General features: G+C 33.0%; 1 protein-coding gene across 1 annotated transcript in view; it reads left to right on the top strand.

Annotated features, from left to right (window-relative positions):
• Window positions 1–14,987, top strand: part of LOC105625582 (transient receptor potential cation channel subfamily V member 4) — a 31,213-nt gene extending 16,226 nt beyond the window's left edge. The window contains exons 5-13 of the mRNA XM_012206905.1: window positions 571–722; window positions 8,309–8,525; window positions 9,397–9,558; window positions 10,467–10,664; window positions 11,124–11,233; window positions 12,401–12,750; window positions 13,133–13,384; window positions 13,480–13,792; window positions 14,813–14,987. Coding sequence (XP_012062295.1) covers window positions 571–722; window positions 8,309–8,525; window positions 9,397–9,558; window positions 10,467–10,664; window positions 11,124–11,233; window positions 12,401–12,750; window positions 13,133–13,384; window positions 13,480–13,792; window positions 14,813–14,987 — 1,929 coding nt within the window. The remainder of the gene's footprint in view (window positions 1–570; window positions 723–8,308; window positions 8,526–9,396; window positions 9,559–10,466; window positions 10,665–11,123; window positions 11,234–12,400; window positions 12,751–13,132; window positions 13,385–13,479; window positions 13,793–14,812) is intronic.
• Window positions 14,988–15,498: the final 511 nt, after the last annotated feature.

Genomic DNA, 15,498 nt, shown 5'->3' with positions numbered 1-15,498 from the left:
CTACTATACTACATAGTGTGTAGTATATATATATATATATATATATATATATATATATATATATATATAAATAATAAAATATTTTATTTGTGATAAATGTAATGTTCAGCTCTTCATACATAACGTCATGACCATTGCTTAATATCGAATCTTTTTGAAAAAAAATGTTGTTTTTCTTCTTCGCATACAATTTGATATAAAATGTATTTTATATATGTTTTTTAGAGAAATTTATAATATAAATAAATAATATTACATATAATAAATAAATTTTTCAAATTTTTTAAAATCTTAATTTTAAAATAAAAAATCTCTCTCTCAAAAATTAATATCTTAAAAATCGTCTTAAAGTTGTTAAAACAATCGTATGAAATACTTTATCTATCCTCGATATGTCATCGAGCAAATACTCTGTGCGTCGCGCGTCGTCGCGTCGCCGTGATAACGCATTCGTTACACGGAGGTATCGAAATTGCACGAAAATATCGATTCCCCTGCGGACGTTCCTGAAACGTTGCAAGAGTGCATGAGGCCGCACTAACGTTCCGTCTGCGCGCATTTGCATTTCAGAGCCACGAACCGGCCAAGTTGATATTCGTGATCAGCAATCTGCTCATTCTCGCATGCATTCCATGTCGTATCGCTGGCGATCGGCACGCGGAGGATGCGATACTGGTGTTCGCTGTGCCGGGCTCGTGGTTTCTTCTTATGTTTTTCGCCGGGTAAGTAATATACAAGAGACGGAGCGGAGGGACGCGAAAGAGGCAGCTGCGAAATTAAAGTGGTTGCAATTTACTGGCGCGACGCGACCAGGTCGCACTCGTTACATTGCTGCCACCCATTTGTTTCACGCATCATTTTAGTGCCACGGACAATCGCCGCGTGTAAACTGGCGACGTGTTTACAGCCACCTGTGCGTATGTACACCGCAAGCTGTTTGTTGGACCGAGTATATCGAATGGATCTCTCTCATGTAGCAAATCCTTCCTCTGGGTATAATTTAACGATTTTTTTTCGCTATATCTCAAAATTACGTACGCCAACGTGCAGAAAATAATCGTGATTGGTTATTTTTACGTAATCGTAAAAAAGGATGGGATCTAAATATGGTAGAGTGACGAGGGAAAAAAAAAGATATCGCAGTATCAAGGCTGAAAAAAATAAAGCTGAAAAAAGTGTACTTCTATTTTTATGAAAAGATACATTCTCCTTTATTAGTTGTTTTAATAAAATTGCAACGTGAAGATGTGTGTTTAAGAGTCTGGTAATAACCATCAAATGTCGAGTGAAATAATTTCAATCAAATGTTTGATGAACATAACTAAAAAATAATTTTACTTTTTTAAATATTTAGTAAATATTACCAAACATAATGTGTTTAGTAATAATTATTAAATATTTAAAAAGATAAAAATTATTTTTGATAAGATCAAATGAATGTTGAGTGAAATTATTTTAATCAATATTTGGTAGCTATTATCAAAGCAGACTTTTTTCAGTGTATAAGTTAAGCGATATGCATTAACATTATACATGATAATCCAATTTCTGAAAATTATTCATGAGAAAGAATTTTGCAATGATTATCCTTTCTGATATATTATCTTTTAAACCTTTTTATTTAGTTATTTAGTTATTTTCATTTATATGTATAATACGATTATAATTTAAATTTCTTAAAACATATATTTTCTTTATAAGCATCGTAATACGTCTCCATAATTCATAATATAAAATCATTATTTGCATTCTACTGGCAGAATTTCCCGTTTTTACGAAGAACTTCCACAAGTTGTGAATTCTGTTTCCTACATCGGTTACTCGCGACATGCTGCTAGCAAGCGTTTCTTGCTTAACGACACTTTGACGAATGTCGACGTCTCTTGTCGGATGTACTTCCGCGAAGAATAGGACAAATGGTTTATCGAGAGGCGAGAACGTGCATTCGCATTGTGCTTATACGTTCCTAATACGTGATATCAAATCTACGTGACCGACATCGGGAATAGAACAGTCGGATTGCAGCTGCTCCTTTCGGAAAATTCAGTTTGTTCTACCGCGGTCCGATTGTACGTACACATCACTAAAACACTACATTTCAGCAGGTGCATGATGTCAGATAGTTACTAATCGCTTGACGCTCTACTTCTCTACAAATAAGATACCGATCGTTGCAGCGATATTATTTTCTGATATTATTAAATTTTCGTAAAGGGAATTAAATAATTGAAAATGCCTTTCTATTTCCATATCTTGTTTAAGATATGGATTTTTTTTTTTAATAGAACTCTATTTCTATAAATATTATTATTGTTACATAGATAGGAAGTTTTGCTGAAATATCTAAAATTTAACTGAATACAGATCCAAAAATAATTTTGTTTGAATCGTTAAAATAATTATTAAATAATAAGTAGGTCGCTTAAACCGGTTGCTAAAATGTCAAAACTTTTTGCAGCATTGCTCATCATGTTTGAAATCCTACGTAATTATTTCGATAGTCTAATAAAATTATATAATTTCAAATCTAGTTTAAATATTTAAAAACTTTAACAAAATCATTATTCCTATGTCTCATCTCTCCGTGTACTGTTTCAGTCACAATCGGTGATTTTATATACTATATCATAGAAATATATCATAGAAATAGGGTATCCAGTAAGTTTTGGCCAATTCATCACTTTTATATAGATAGAGCGGACTAAACTGAATCGAAAAGTCTTCTATCATTTTGCAATTTCCGCAATAGCATTAATAAATTATTAATTACTAAAAATTGCCAAATATCGGTCTTGAATAATTTTTTACTCAAATACTATCTAATTTTACAGAAAAACTGCAAGATACAAAAATCATTTATTTTCTTCTCATAGAGCTCTATGAATTGTTTCAGAATTTTTTATCAATTTTTTAGTACTGCACTTTTTTATTTTTACCAACATGAAAAAATACGGTATTAAAAAATTCTAAAAAAATCCTGAAAAAATTCTGAAAAAGAACTTTATGAGAAGAAAATAATGATTTTTTGTCTCTTTCAGTTTTTCTGTAAAGTTGATAATATTTGATTAAAAAATTATTCAAGATAATATATGGCAATTTTTAGTAATTAGGGTATTAGATTTAATTAGGTTTAGTACTCCGGAATATACGCCGCATCTATCAAAAATTTAATTTATTAAGTATTATTTACTATGTTTAAAGCAAACGAACTATATCAATAAAACTTTGTACTGTCTACTATGAAAAAAAAATCCAAAATATTTATATTTCATATTAAAAAATGAACTTTTTAAATCCTTGTATTTTTTTGTCGTATATCCCATAGGGATAAACTCAAAGGGATGGATATGTACGACTCATAAAAAATTTACAAATAACGTATATAAATAAGTCGTAAAATGACACAATAACTCATAAAATGCGTTTATAAAATTTTATTAAGGAATAAGAATGATAAATATATGTATATAAAGTAATAAATAATAATTACAATCTTCCCACATGTATTACAAGTGTTATGACATGAGGTACATATTTCATGTAATGCGTTTATTGCATTTAGCACTGAATTTAATCTGCCCACTTTGTATACTTTGGGCATAAATTCCACTCGCTAAAAATGCCGTATATCCCAAACAGGTGAAATATACAAGAACAAATTAAACGAAGAATACAAGAGCAAAGTACTTATATTTTGTTATATAACATGCTTTACTATTTCCCTACACTCATGTATCATGAAATAACCACTAAGTCTTTTGCACGTCCTACAGTAATCATTTTATATAGATTATAATTTATGATGGCACTACTCAACACAGTGAAAAATCGATTCAACAACTCACAATAATTTCACATTAATATTAACAGTAAGAAACTGAAATCGTAATACTAATATAATATAAAGGCATGTAACAAAGTAGTTGCGAGAAAATTACCCCTCCCCCTTCCTTCTATTTTTTCTGACTTCTACGGCGTAAATACCAGCGTGGCGTATTTGCCAGAGTTACCCTAATATCTATTGCGAAAATTGCAAAATGGTAGAGGACTTTTCGACTTAGTTTAGTTGCTCTACACAAAAGCGATTAGCCAAAATTTACGGGACACCCTATATATCATAGAATGCGAAAAAGTTCTATCAGATATAGTCTTCGAGCTGAAACGCGCGAAATATCAACAAAGAAGAGAATATTATATTAGCTTTTGTACCCTCTTCCTGTGGCCTTCAGCTGCGCCTAAGGTACAAGGTGCCTGAGAGCTAGCTATAAGTTATACAGAGGCGTCCCTGGAACTTGTACAGGCGCAAAGAGTGTATATTGAATTTAAACAGACGTAAAACGGTGGCTCGTAAATGGTACATCGTAAAGCACTTAGGCCGTAACTTTAGAGGCGGGTTGTAGCGGGCTCCGTTAAATTTTGTGCGAAATTAATCTCAGGCGTGACTGTGGCTTATTGCCAAGGCGAACGACAGCCGTGATGGAGGACAAGAAACACCGAGTGGGATCGAGAGTGCGCGGGAACCTTTGAGGAATTACTGCACGTATACGTACTTAAACGAAGTGATGTCGGGAGTCTAAAGAGGATCCTGATGGACAGTAATTACGCGTGGGGAATATCGCGGCTTCTACGTCGCGCCGCGCTCTAAATAAATAAAATATATTGAAGCCCCACTTTATGGGAACTCGGTAACATAGTTAGTCCTTCATTACAGTTCTGAACTTCAAAGGCTATATTGAATTACGGCATCGATAATGACATTATAATTTTTTTCTAGTGATATTACTCATTCAATTTATCCTCTTTTTTTGGATTAATACGATTTGATACTTTGTCAGCGTCAAAAGCTATATTAAGCCTGTAACAGTATATTAAACATACATTTCTTTGGTAGCAATGATATTCACACCGATATAATTGATTTAATAATTTATTTAATTTACATTAATATCGTACGATTAATAAATACAAATTAAACGGAATAGTAAAATTATCATCCACACGTATCTTCTGAAAAATATAGAAGTTATTTTTAATGTAGTGGTTCTACAGTTAAAATGTAATTTTCATGGAACATTCTGCATACGCAAAGCTAGCAGTTAAAATTAATTATTTTCAAGTTTCCTTCTCATAATCAGATATTCATCATGGCAGAAAGAAACAAAAGTTTGTTTATAATTCATTATTATGATAAATCGATACGGTGGCTCAGCTGACATTAATCCGGTATAATTATCGAAGGAATTGCATAAGGCAATGAAAAAAAAAGAAAAAATATGACGTCTCCTCTCTCGAACTTCACTGAAAGTAGCAAGGAAGACTTGCGTAGCGGAAACTTGTTTGGCGAGCGGAAGTCGACGTTCCTATTGATTTTCCCGGGACAACGTATACGCGATACCCGGGACAACGATGTTATATTCCTCATCCAAGTTGCATCGCTTATACTGTGCTATACCGTGCGAGTTATATCGGAGAATATCCGCGGTGTCTTTTCTATCGCGGCTGTACCCTCCCTTGAACTTACTCTGAGAAAAAGGCCAAAGATTTATGGGTGCCGGTAACCCTTGACAAGATAAGGTCACCCATCGATTAGCGGAAGAGGGTAGGACCGACGACGACGACGACGACGACGACGACGACGACGACGACGACGTCGTCGCCGAAGTTAATGGAGGCTCGATCGATGCTTTCTCTTCCGCCGTTATTCGTCGATCATTCGCCATTCGTTCATCCGTCTGACGCTTTGTTCGCTCATTCGTTCGTTCGCTCACGGAGTCTCTTCAATCTTAATCTCAGCCGAATGAATGAATCTAAAAAATTTGTCGATCTGTCGACGGGTGCGGATGCAGCGTCGGATTAAAAAGCTTTTGTTTTCTATAGCCGTCCGGTACTACGGCAGTAGTGACGACATCGATTTTAATCGCTTCGATCCCTCGATTACAGCTCGTATTCCTATTGTGCTCGCATATGATACGCCGGATGCCACGAGTCTCGAATTACAAATCGGTTTGATTTCATCAATGCATACCATTAGTTGTAATTGTATAACGCAAATACGCGATCCTCAAAGCGTAAAAATCATCGGACGAAAAAGGACGAAGAATCCAGTACAACATATTGAGAATAAAATAATTTATATATAATTCCGTTTAGAATTCCATTTATTATAATTTCAACGATAATTTCATTTATATTTTCTTTCAATTAGCTAAAACTAAAATTAAATTTTGTTAATATATTATATTCTTTTGTGTACAGTTACGAAATAAAGGAAATTTAGTTATGGTAGACAATATGAAGAATATTGAAGTAAATCTTTGTCAGTGAATTGTTTTAATGGCGATGGAGTATAATATGTTAATACTTTATTCGAAGTCTGCTTTATATTAGTAGTTAGTCGCGATTCTAACTTTGTGATAACGAAAGAGTCGTAACTTACTTACATTGGAGTATTACAAAGTTAATTTAATCAGTAATACGCTAACTTAAAATGAAATTTTCTTTCGCTTTGAGTACAGGGATATCAATTAAAAGACTTTTAAACATTTTAAACATATCCTTATATACTGCATAATAAATTTTTTCTTTTTATCTTGTCAATTTCACAATTTATTATTGAAATTCATTTATGTACATATATTCGTGTCTACGACATGAATAATTTTAATTATTTATTAATATTTTTTAATAGCTTTTAATGCCTGAAAGTTGTAAATTATTATATCATTTACTAGAATCACTTAAATCACTTTACGCTTATTTTTTATTTTTTTAAATGATATTAAAAAGGATAAATTGTATTACCGATTTCAGGGTAATCAATAATGTATTTAAAGTTCTCTCTGGTAGGTAGAGTTATTAGCATTTAATTGTTTTCCTCGTTATAAATTTGTGAGCTGCGTGTAAGAAGAGTAGTTTACATATGCACAGCGGATTGCTGCACAAGTACTTTTCGTGCCTGACCTATTCGTGTTATCGTGGCTACTGGAAACGCGATAACTGAACTCCGATATCAAGTGTTCAAAGCCATGCACTTTTTAACTTGTTAACCGAATATTTTGTTATCCAAAGCTTTCTCTGTACGAATTAATACCGGTAAATGCAAATAATATCTGGACCATTTCATGGAAGCAAAATATAAAATTGCATATATTTCAAATCAGCTATTATTTTTACATATTCAACGGTCTGAACGATCATGAGAGCCAGCGCGACGATAATCATAAACAACACTTTTACGTTAATCGGTATTAAACTTAATTACGTGTCCCGCGAGAAAGAAAATACACGTGTATCAATTTGTTTGTGGGATGATGATGTTTGAATCTAGCTTTAGCGATTGTCAAGTACGAACGAAAAGACACATCATTTTGGTGGATTAGAGGGATGTAATTATCATGTGTCCCACATATATCAAGCCGGCAAATGTTTTACGATGGATTTTGTATGCATAATATTAAGCGCATTTGAATCATACGAGTGAAATCGATGTCGATGACGTTAATAGACTGATTTACCTCGAACTTTGATACGCGAATATCACTGAATGAAACACGACGACAGCTCATTCACGTAATAGCAATAATGATAATTTTGTTGATACCGCTAATATGTGGAACATTGTGTAATTAAAGTCAAAACAAACTGCACGGTGCACAAGTTAAATCCAATAAACTTCGAAAATTTTGTCTTCGATATTTAATCATTTTCGTAAATTGCATTTTTCTATTTTTCACGCTGAGAGAAATGTTTGATACGTATAACCGTTTATTCTGATATTTAACTAACAAAAATTGTCTTATTTTTTCATTTAACAATTGTGTTATTTTAATAAAAATTTATGATTATTCTAACAAATTTTTTAAATGAAAAAGTAAAAAAGTTTTTGTTAATACCACAAAATAAAAGTGATTATACATACCAAACACTGTGAAAAGTGCAATGTTTAAAATATTTACATTTAAAACATCTTTGCAAAACAAACATTTAATGTCATAATAAAAAATACTTCAATTTTAGACGTTTTAAGATACAATATATGGTTACCTAAAGATTAAAGATTACCAAGAGATTCAATGAAGTTCATAAATTTCTTGGTAATCTTCAGATAAATATATTATGAAAACGGGCCTAAGTTTAAAAAACGGAGACAAGAATAAAATTAACACTTAATATCTTAAAATTAAAACATTTACTTTTATGAGTAACAACATTTCTCTCAGTGCATATATAATTAGTTTTGCCATAATTTTTATGAGATGCTTTATGCTCTTCATCATACTTATTCACTACATTAATTTCTCTCTTACAGAGCGATTCGATTGACTGGTCCATTTGTCACAATGGTATACAGCATGATAACGGGCGATATGCTGACCTTTGGTATTATCTACACGATTATGCTCTTTGGATTCTCGCAATCGTTTTACTTTCTTTATAAGGGATTCCCCGGAGTGAAATCATCTCTGTATCATTCCTATCCTTCGACCTGGATGGCACTGTTTCAGATAACCCTCGGCGATTATAACGTAAGCTCACCATAGATTACCGCTTTATTGGCACACGTCATGGCAATTTCTACTGCAGATCCTTATCTTGCACACGCATGCATGTAAATGTAAGCTAATTTTCTTACACATCCTTTCTTTTTCTTTATCTATATCCTATCACATATAATTGCTCTACTTACAATATATAAAGAGCAAAGTAAATTGAATTTAGTAAATTTAACTTGCTCTATTTATATTTACAGAAGTAATACGTTTCCATTGAACGAATCCATTTCTTTATCTCATCCATTCATTTGTTTTCTTTCTCATCCTTTATATTTCTATTTTAAATATTTTAGAGCATTGCTAAACATTAGTTTAATTACCGCATGTCAAAGTTAGAAATTAAACGTCGCACGCGTTTACATCATCCCAAACATTGTTCCGGCAGTGCGTCAGAACATGCGGCTATGAATCTTGAATTTCAATCACGGACAATTCCGCGTCGCACAGAATAACACTACAATATGGTTTCCTGGACGAAATTAAAGATTTAGCGCGCACAACGATCGCGCGTACATCTGCATGAACGCGCGGCGGGTGCATAAAATACCGCCTGTCCGGTAAAAATCATTGCTCGGTTTCGCAGTTCGCGTATAACGATTAACTCGTTGCACTGAATTAACAGGGAGGAGAGGGAGAGGAGGGGGGGGGGGAGAGGATAGCGACTATGGAAAATACGAGTTTCCGTTCGAAAATTCTACGTGCTTCCGGCGTCGCGCGGCGGGCACGCAACATCGGGCATTGGTCGCCTATTTATTAGCACCCACATGTAATTGTCGCGACGATTTACCGGCAACGATGTACCAGTATTACATTTATCCAATTGCTTTTATTGCTTGTATTGCAGTACGCGGATTTGAGTAACACGACCTATCCAAACTTGAGCAAGACCGTCTTCGCGATTTTCATGGTACTTGTGCCCATACTGCTACTCAACATGCTAATTGCCATGATGGGTAATACATATGCACATGTTATCGAGCAAAGCGAAAAGGAATTCGTCAAGCAGGTTGGTATTGAAATTATTCATGATCTTTCTTAATTTATGATATCCACTTTCAAAACATATTACTTATAAATTATTAAATTTTTTCGAGTGCTAGAAAATAAGTTTCTAATATTTCCACAAAGTATTTGTACTTATTAAACTAAAAAAATCTATTGTTGACACGAAATTATATACAGAAATTAGAAAAATGTTTAATAGAAAACAGAAATACACAATAAAAATACTCGAACTGTGCATGAATTGTCTTATACAAAGGTTTAATGATAAATTAAAATGAAATTATTAACTATAGTAGTGTGTGTGTAGATCATGCATGGAAAAAAAATTTTGCTAAAATATCTAAAATTTAGATCTAAAAATAACATGTTGGTGCACCATCAAAATAATTATATAGGAAATTCATAGGAAAGCATGATCAACAATGCTGCAAAATATTTTGACATTTTTAACAATTTGAGTGTGCTATATAATTATTTTATCCAATAAATTATTTTCAGGTCTACATTTATAACTAAATTTTTAGCTTTAACAAAAGCATTCAACAAAAACATTCTTTCCATATAAATGAAAGAATGATTTTGCTGAAATACCTAAAAATTTAGGTAGATACGGATAAAATTTAAAAATAATTTTGTTGGACTATCAAAATAATTACATAGGAATCTCAAGCATGATGAACAATATTACAAAAAATTTTGATATTCCAGCAATCAGTTTAAGTGACCTACATATTTACATATTTTAATGGTCCAACAAAATTGTTTTCAGATCTGTAGCCAGCTAAATTTTTATGTATATATTTTATATAGATATTTTAACAAAGCTGTTCTTTCCGTGCTCAAATAAAATATCACAAAATAATTCTTGAGTTTATTTGCTCAATTAAATACTGTTTATTAATTTTCAAGTGGGCAAAAATCGTGGTGTCTTTGGAACGCGCCGTATCCCAGAAAGACGCTCATAATTATCTACAGGAATACAGCATTAAACTGGGGCCCGGCGATGATCCGAACAATCCCGCATCGGAACAAAGGGGCGTGTTGGTTATTAAAAGTAAATCAAAAACCAGAGCAAAGCAGCGTAAGGGCGCTGTGTCTAATTGGAAGGTGATTTATTTACTTATATTTATACTTTTTTCATGCGTATGCATGCACCGATGTATATCCAAAGATTTATTTCACACCAGTGCATCAAGCGTCACAATTTATTTATCGGCGTCCCATTCGACTGATATGAGTTCTGGTATCGACTTTCGTAAAATGCACACAGCAAATTTCGCTACGGTGTAGTAAATTTCGTTAGAAAAGTACAACTACGCGCAATATTTACTCCAAGATGTATTAAAAATGAACGGCATTAATATTTCAATAATTTATTTTTTCGCAGATCAACGAAATAAATAAGAAATTTTTCTAATTTGAATATTTATTAAAAGAATCAAATATATTGCTTTATTATTATTACTTTTAAAACCGTTTCTCAACTTTTCAATTACATCTATAAAAGTATCGTAACACGAATGACGGCATTATAATTTTATCCCTTCGCCCCATGTACTTTTGCAGCGAGTTGGAAAAGTCACGATACACGAATTGAGAAAACGAGGTATGACTGGCGAGGAACTCCGTCGTATAATGTGGGGTCGCGCGTCCTTTTCCACCCCTGTGCGAGTCAGGTAATGATACTTTCATCGCATCTTATCACACAGTATTTCTCCAGACTTATCTGTTGGTTTATTACCTTATTGGTATAATTACAAAATAAATTTCATGTTATCTTATAATCTCTTTTTCATATTCAATTTACTGTTATATTATTACAGATTATAACATACATACTTGTTAATTATTATACCGCTATTATAAAATAAAAAATTATGATGTATTTTCTGTTCCATTTAAATGTTGCTGCAATTTATTATACGTATATATTTTTAAATTTTTATTTTGATTAAAATTTATTACAATTATACTACATTCGTTTAGATATATTACTTTGTTATTATATTAAAAATTGATTAATTATGTTACTTTTTATTAAACTTTATTTAATTATTTCACATGCACATATACATTCAAAAAAACGTGCAAATCTGTTTCAATTACTCGCTGACATTGTGTCTCGACCGTTCCACGCGTTTGTAACTTGCAACGCATAGATTTACAATCGTCCTTGCGGGAGTGACTCACTGTCAGAGAGACAGTATGCGGACGATACTTTTTATCACCTCGTAATTCCGTCGAGTCTGCCACCTGCAATCCGGACATAGTTAACATCGCAGGCATTTAGAAACATCGGAAACCTTCATGGATTGGTTATGCTTTTATGTAACGAACGCATAACAACAACGTGAACGTGACCATATCTTGAATCTATTAAATATTTATGAAGCTCGAAGCGATGCGTTACATAATATCCATATAGCAGGATGTAAGATGAATAGATCCGACATTTAATATAAAGAATCAGATATTTCATAGACATCGATAATTTAATATCTTGAAAAAAGCTAATTTCGAATAATTTTTTATTTATTAATTTCTTTTATTAATTTAATTTATTAGTATCATCATATCATATATATCTTTTGTCAATGGATGGAATTATATATTTTATGCTGAATGGTATATTTAAAAATCCTTAAGTAAGTTTATTACATCGCTAATCTATAACTTTTTATTGGCAAATCTCATTGTCAATTTCTTACTTTAAGAGAGAACTAAATATTTATTTATTATATAATTATTCCGATAATAATTCTCTCTAAATTGAACATTTTATATATTATATCAATCTATCCATGGAATATTGTGGCTACGCGTTAATTTCACGTACATTACAGTCCCAATGCCGGTCAACCGCAAGTGTCGGCAGTTACTGCAGGTTTTGGTGATGCGTTAACCGCAGCTTTGGACGTAATGGCCTTTGCACATGACTTTGACTTATCCACTGCGACGGAAGGCATACCTACCAATATCGACGCAAAACAGATAAAGACAGCGCAGTCGAAAGCCGCTCTCAACGACCAACAGACGAAAATAACCCAAAATAATCCAGAAGTGGTGGTAAATGTACAACCGCATAATCAATCCATTAAAGAGGAAATTAAATTATCAGGTCTCACAGATTTAATCGACAAGCCTAGCGATCCCGTAAAGAATGTGGAGGCAATGAATTTGAAAAATATGAATCGTAAGTATAGACATATGCAAATTCTTAATAATTAATAACAATGCTTAACAGAAAATGTTTTTTATTCTATCTAGTAACTCTAATCAGAATAGATTTTCTTATCATTTTTGATGCACTGAATTGAAATCTATAAAAATATCACGATAAGTTTTTGAGAAAAATGAGGTTTTTATTTACAGATTTGAATTCAACGCATCAAAAAGTATAAAAAACACTTAATCTGATACGTGATTAAAATTTTTTTCTGTCAACTAATAATGTAATTAATAATTTCTTTCTGTTAATATTCGATAATAATAAGAATAAATATGCTGAGTGCAGTTTTTTTTTTGTAAAAATGAAATCAGTTTAATATGAAGAGATTAAATAATATTAAATATAGAAACAAAAGCGCTCGAAGAAACCGTCGGAGATCCATTTTTGGAACTCACTATTGCTTCCGAGACTACAACTGATTACAAAACTCTACTGCAAATAGCGAAGTCCGCTTTAGCCACAAGCGAAGCTTCATTGAAAACCACAATCGACCCGCAAATTCTAGCACATTTCGCCATGGTCGCGCCGCCGACCATTGAGAAATCTTCTATCGTTAAGAAACAGTATTTCATGGAGTCCAGCGACAATGACCTTGGCGGTGAGTAAAATAAAATAACGAAATTGTTATTAATAAAAATTGCATAAATGTCGCATTATTATAAATAGAGAAATTTATGTCAATCGTTTTTATAGGCGATAATTTACTCGGCACCGAAGCTCGCCTTCGAAGGATAAAATCCGCGAATAACAGATTCATTACTACATCGAAACGGTCGTGCCGTGACGACGATGACGACAGTTCCTCATCTACAATGTCCGTCGAACAAAGTCTGCGATATCGACCTCTATTGAATGATCCGGAACAGAGACCGATGAATCGGATCGAGACTGAAGGACGAAAAACCACTATGGAAACAATTAAGCCGGAGGTCAAGCAGAACGGCAGTATTCCTACCAAACCACTCGATAAAATCCAAAAAAGGCGACCAAAAACGGCCAAGAATAGGTAATAAAGTATATATAGTCAATGATAAATTGTGCAAAATTTTTCGATAATTTCGCGATAAATTATATTGTATATTTAGGAAATATACAATGATTGAACGCTGAAATTTTATTTTTTCTCGAAAAGAAAATTATATATGCAAGTTCTATATATTTCTACATATTTCTAAATTGAAAGTAAAACAAAATTTGATTTTTTCGTAAAAGATAAACAGTTATATAAAAATACACGAGTTCAAAAATATTTCTAGACATAGATAATTTTTCCATAGCTCTATTCTTTATTCCTGCTATCTGAATTAATGCACACGATGCAATAGTAAGTTAAAGCGAAAGAAACTTATATTTATTTCACGTTCAGAGTGCAGGAATAAAGATCTCGAAAGGAAAGATACTTCGAAAAGAAAGATATAAATTTGTTATATGAGCAATCATATCCATTTTTTTTTAGTTGTAATATAGCTTATACAAAAGTAGAAGTCGATGTTTATTGAACAGAATAACTAATCGTGATAGCTGACAGTAGAATCTGAAGTTTCCAAGTGCATAATGGCGAACGACATGACGGCGCGCGTGCGTTAATTGACACGACTTAAATGACACATTAATTAAATTTCATCTAATAATTATCCCACATCGTTAGTTACGCAGTGTTCCACACCGGTTATACTATAGATTCTTCGCCGATCGATTATTCTTTAATAAAGGTATCATATTTATAACTTTGGCATAAAAAATATACGACAAAAGCATTGTTAAAGTGGATTTGATTTGAAACTGAGATTTAATTTGAAGCTTGGCTACAAATACGGCAATGTTAAAAATTGCAAAGATGCAATAATTAATGATCTCTGATCTATTATCGCGTAAAAGAAAAATCATGTTCAGAGAGAATCATTTTACATTAAAAAAATCAAATAATGGCTACTAAAAAAATACAATGGCAGTCTGCATAGAACGGTATCGGCATTCGATTGACTGCTTTCCTAATCGGTCGGTGCTTTTTATGATGCATGCGCAGGGTATCGCCTAAAGAAACTGAGGAACCAGCGAGAAGAAGGGAATCGATTGAGCGGAATAAGGCGGTTTCACCACCTACGTCGTCTTCGGATCCGCTCGAGCCATGGAGCACGCGTGGCATTACCGACATGAACACAATATTGGCCTGGCGAGAAAACGCACCAGACAGTCCTTAATATGACTTTATGACATTTTGTGCTGCACCGATCACGACGTCGATGACGACGTCAATGTCAGCGCCGTAGGGTCGCATACATGGATGATCCCACATAAAGAAATCTTACGCCCGAACGAAACCATTTATTTTGAATATCCTCGATAAATCAAGTTTCAAAAAGTCTACATACGCGCAGCAGATATTATATATGCGCTTAATTTAATTCTACAGTATGTCAGGTTGATCTCTAATTTATTTAAAAATTGTACATAGATATATTTTTAGGAATAAAAAGCAAAATGTATACGATCGTTATACAAAATAATTACACGAGCACGATAAATGAAGGATAAAATTAATTGACAATATCTTTTTACAATACGTAAATGGTTGGCTTATTCATCCGTTTTTCCGGGGTGAACTTTGGAACACAGATTAGTGTCGCATAAATTAGGTTTTTGGCGGTATCACGTGGTGCTTAATATAAAAAAGAGCTTGGATGCTTTCACGAGGAGTATATAAGCTCGAGC

The sequence above is a fragment of the Atta cephalotes genome, assembly GCF_000143395.1.
Source record: "Atta cephalotes unplaced genomic scaffold scaffold00003, whole genome shotgun sequence".
NCBI lineage: Eukaryota > Metazoa > Arthropoda > Insecta > Hymenoptera > Formicidae > Atta > Atta cephalotes.
The sequence above is the reverse complement of the archived record's forward strand: the minus strand, read 5'-3'. Positions and strand labels throughout refer to the sequence as shown.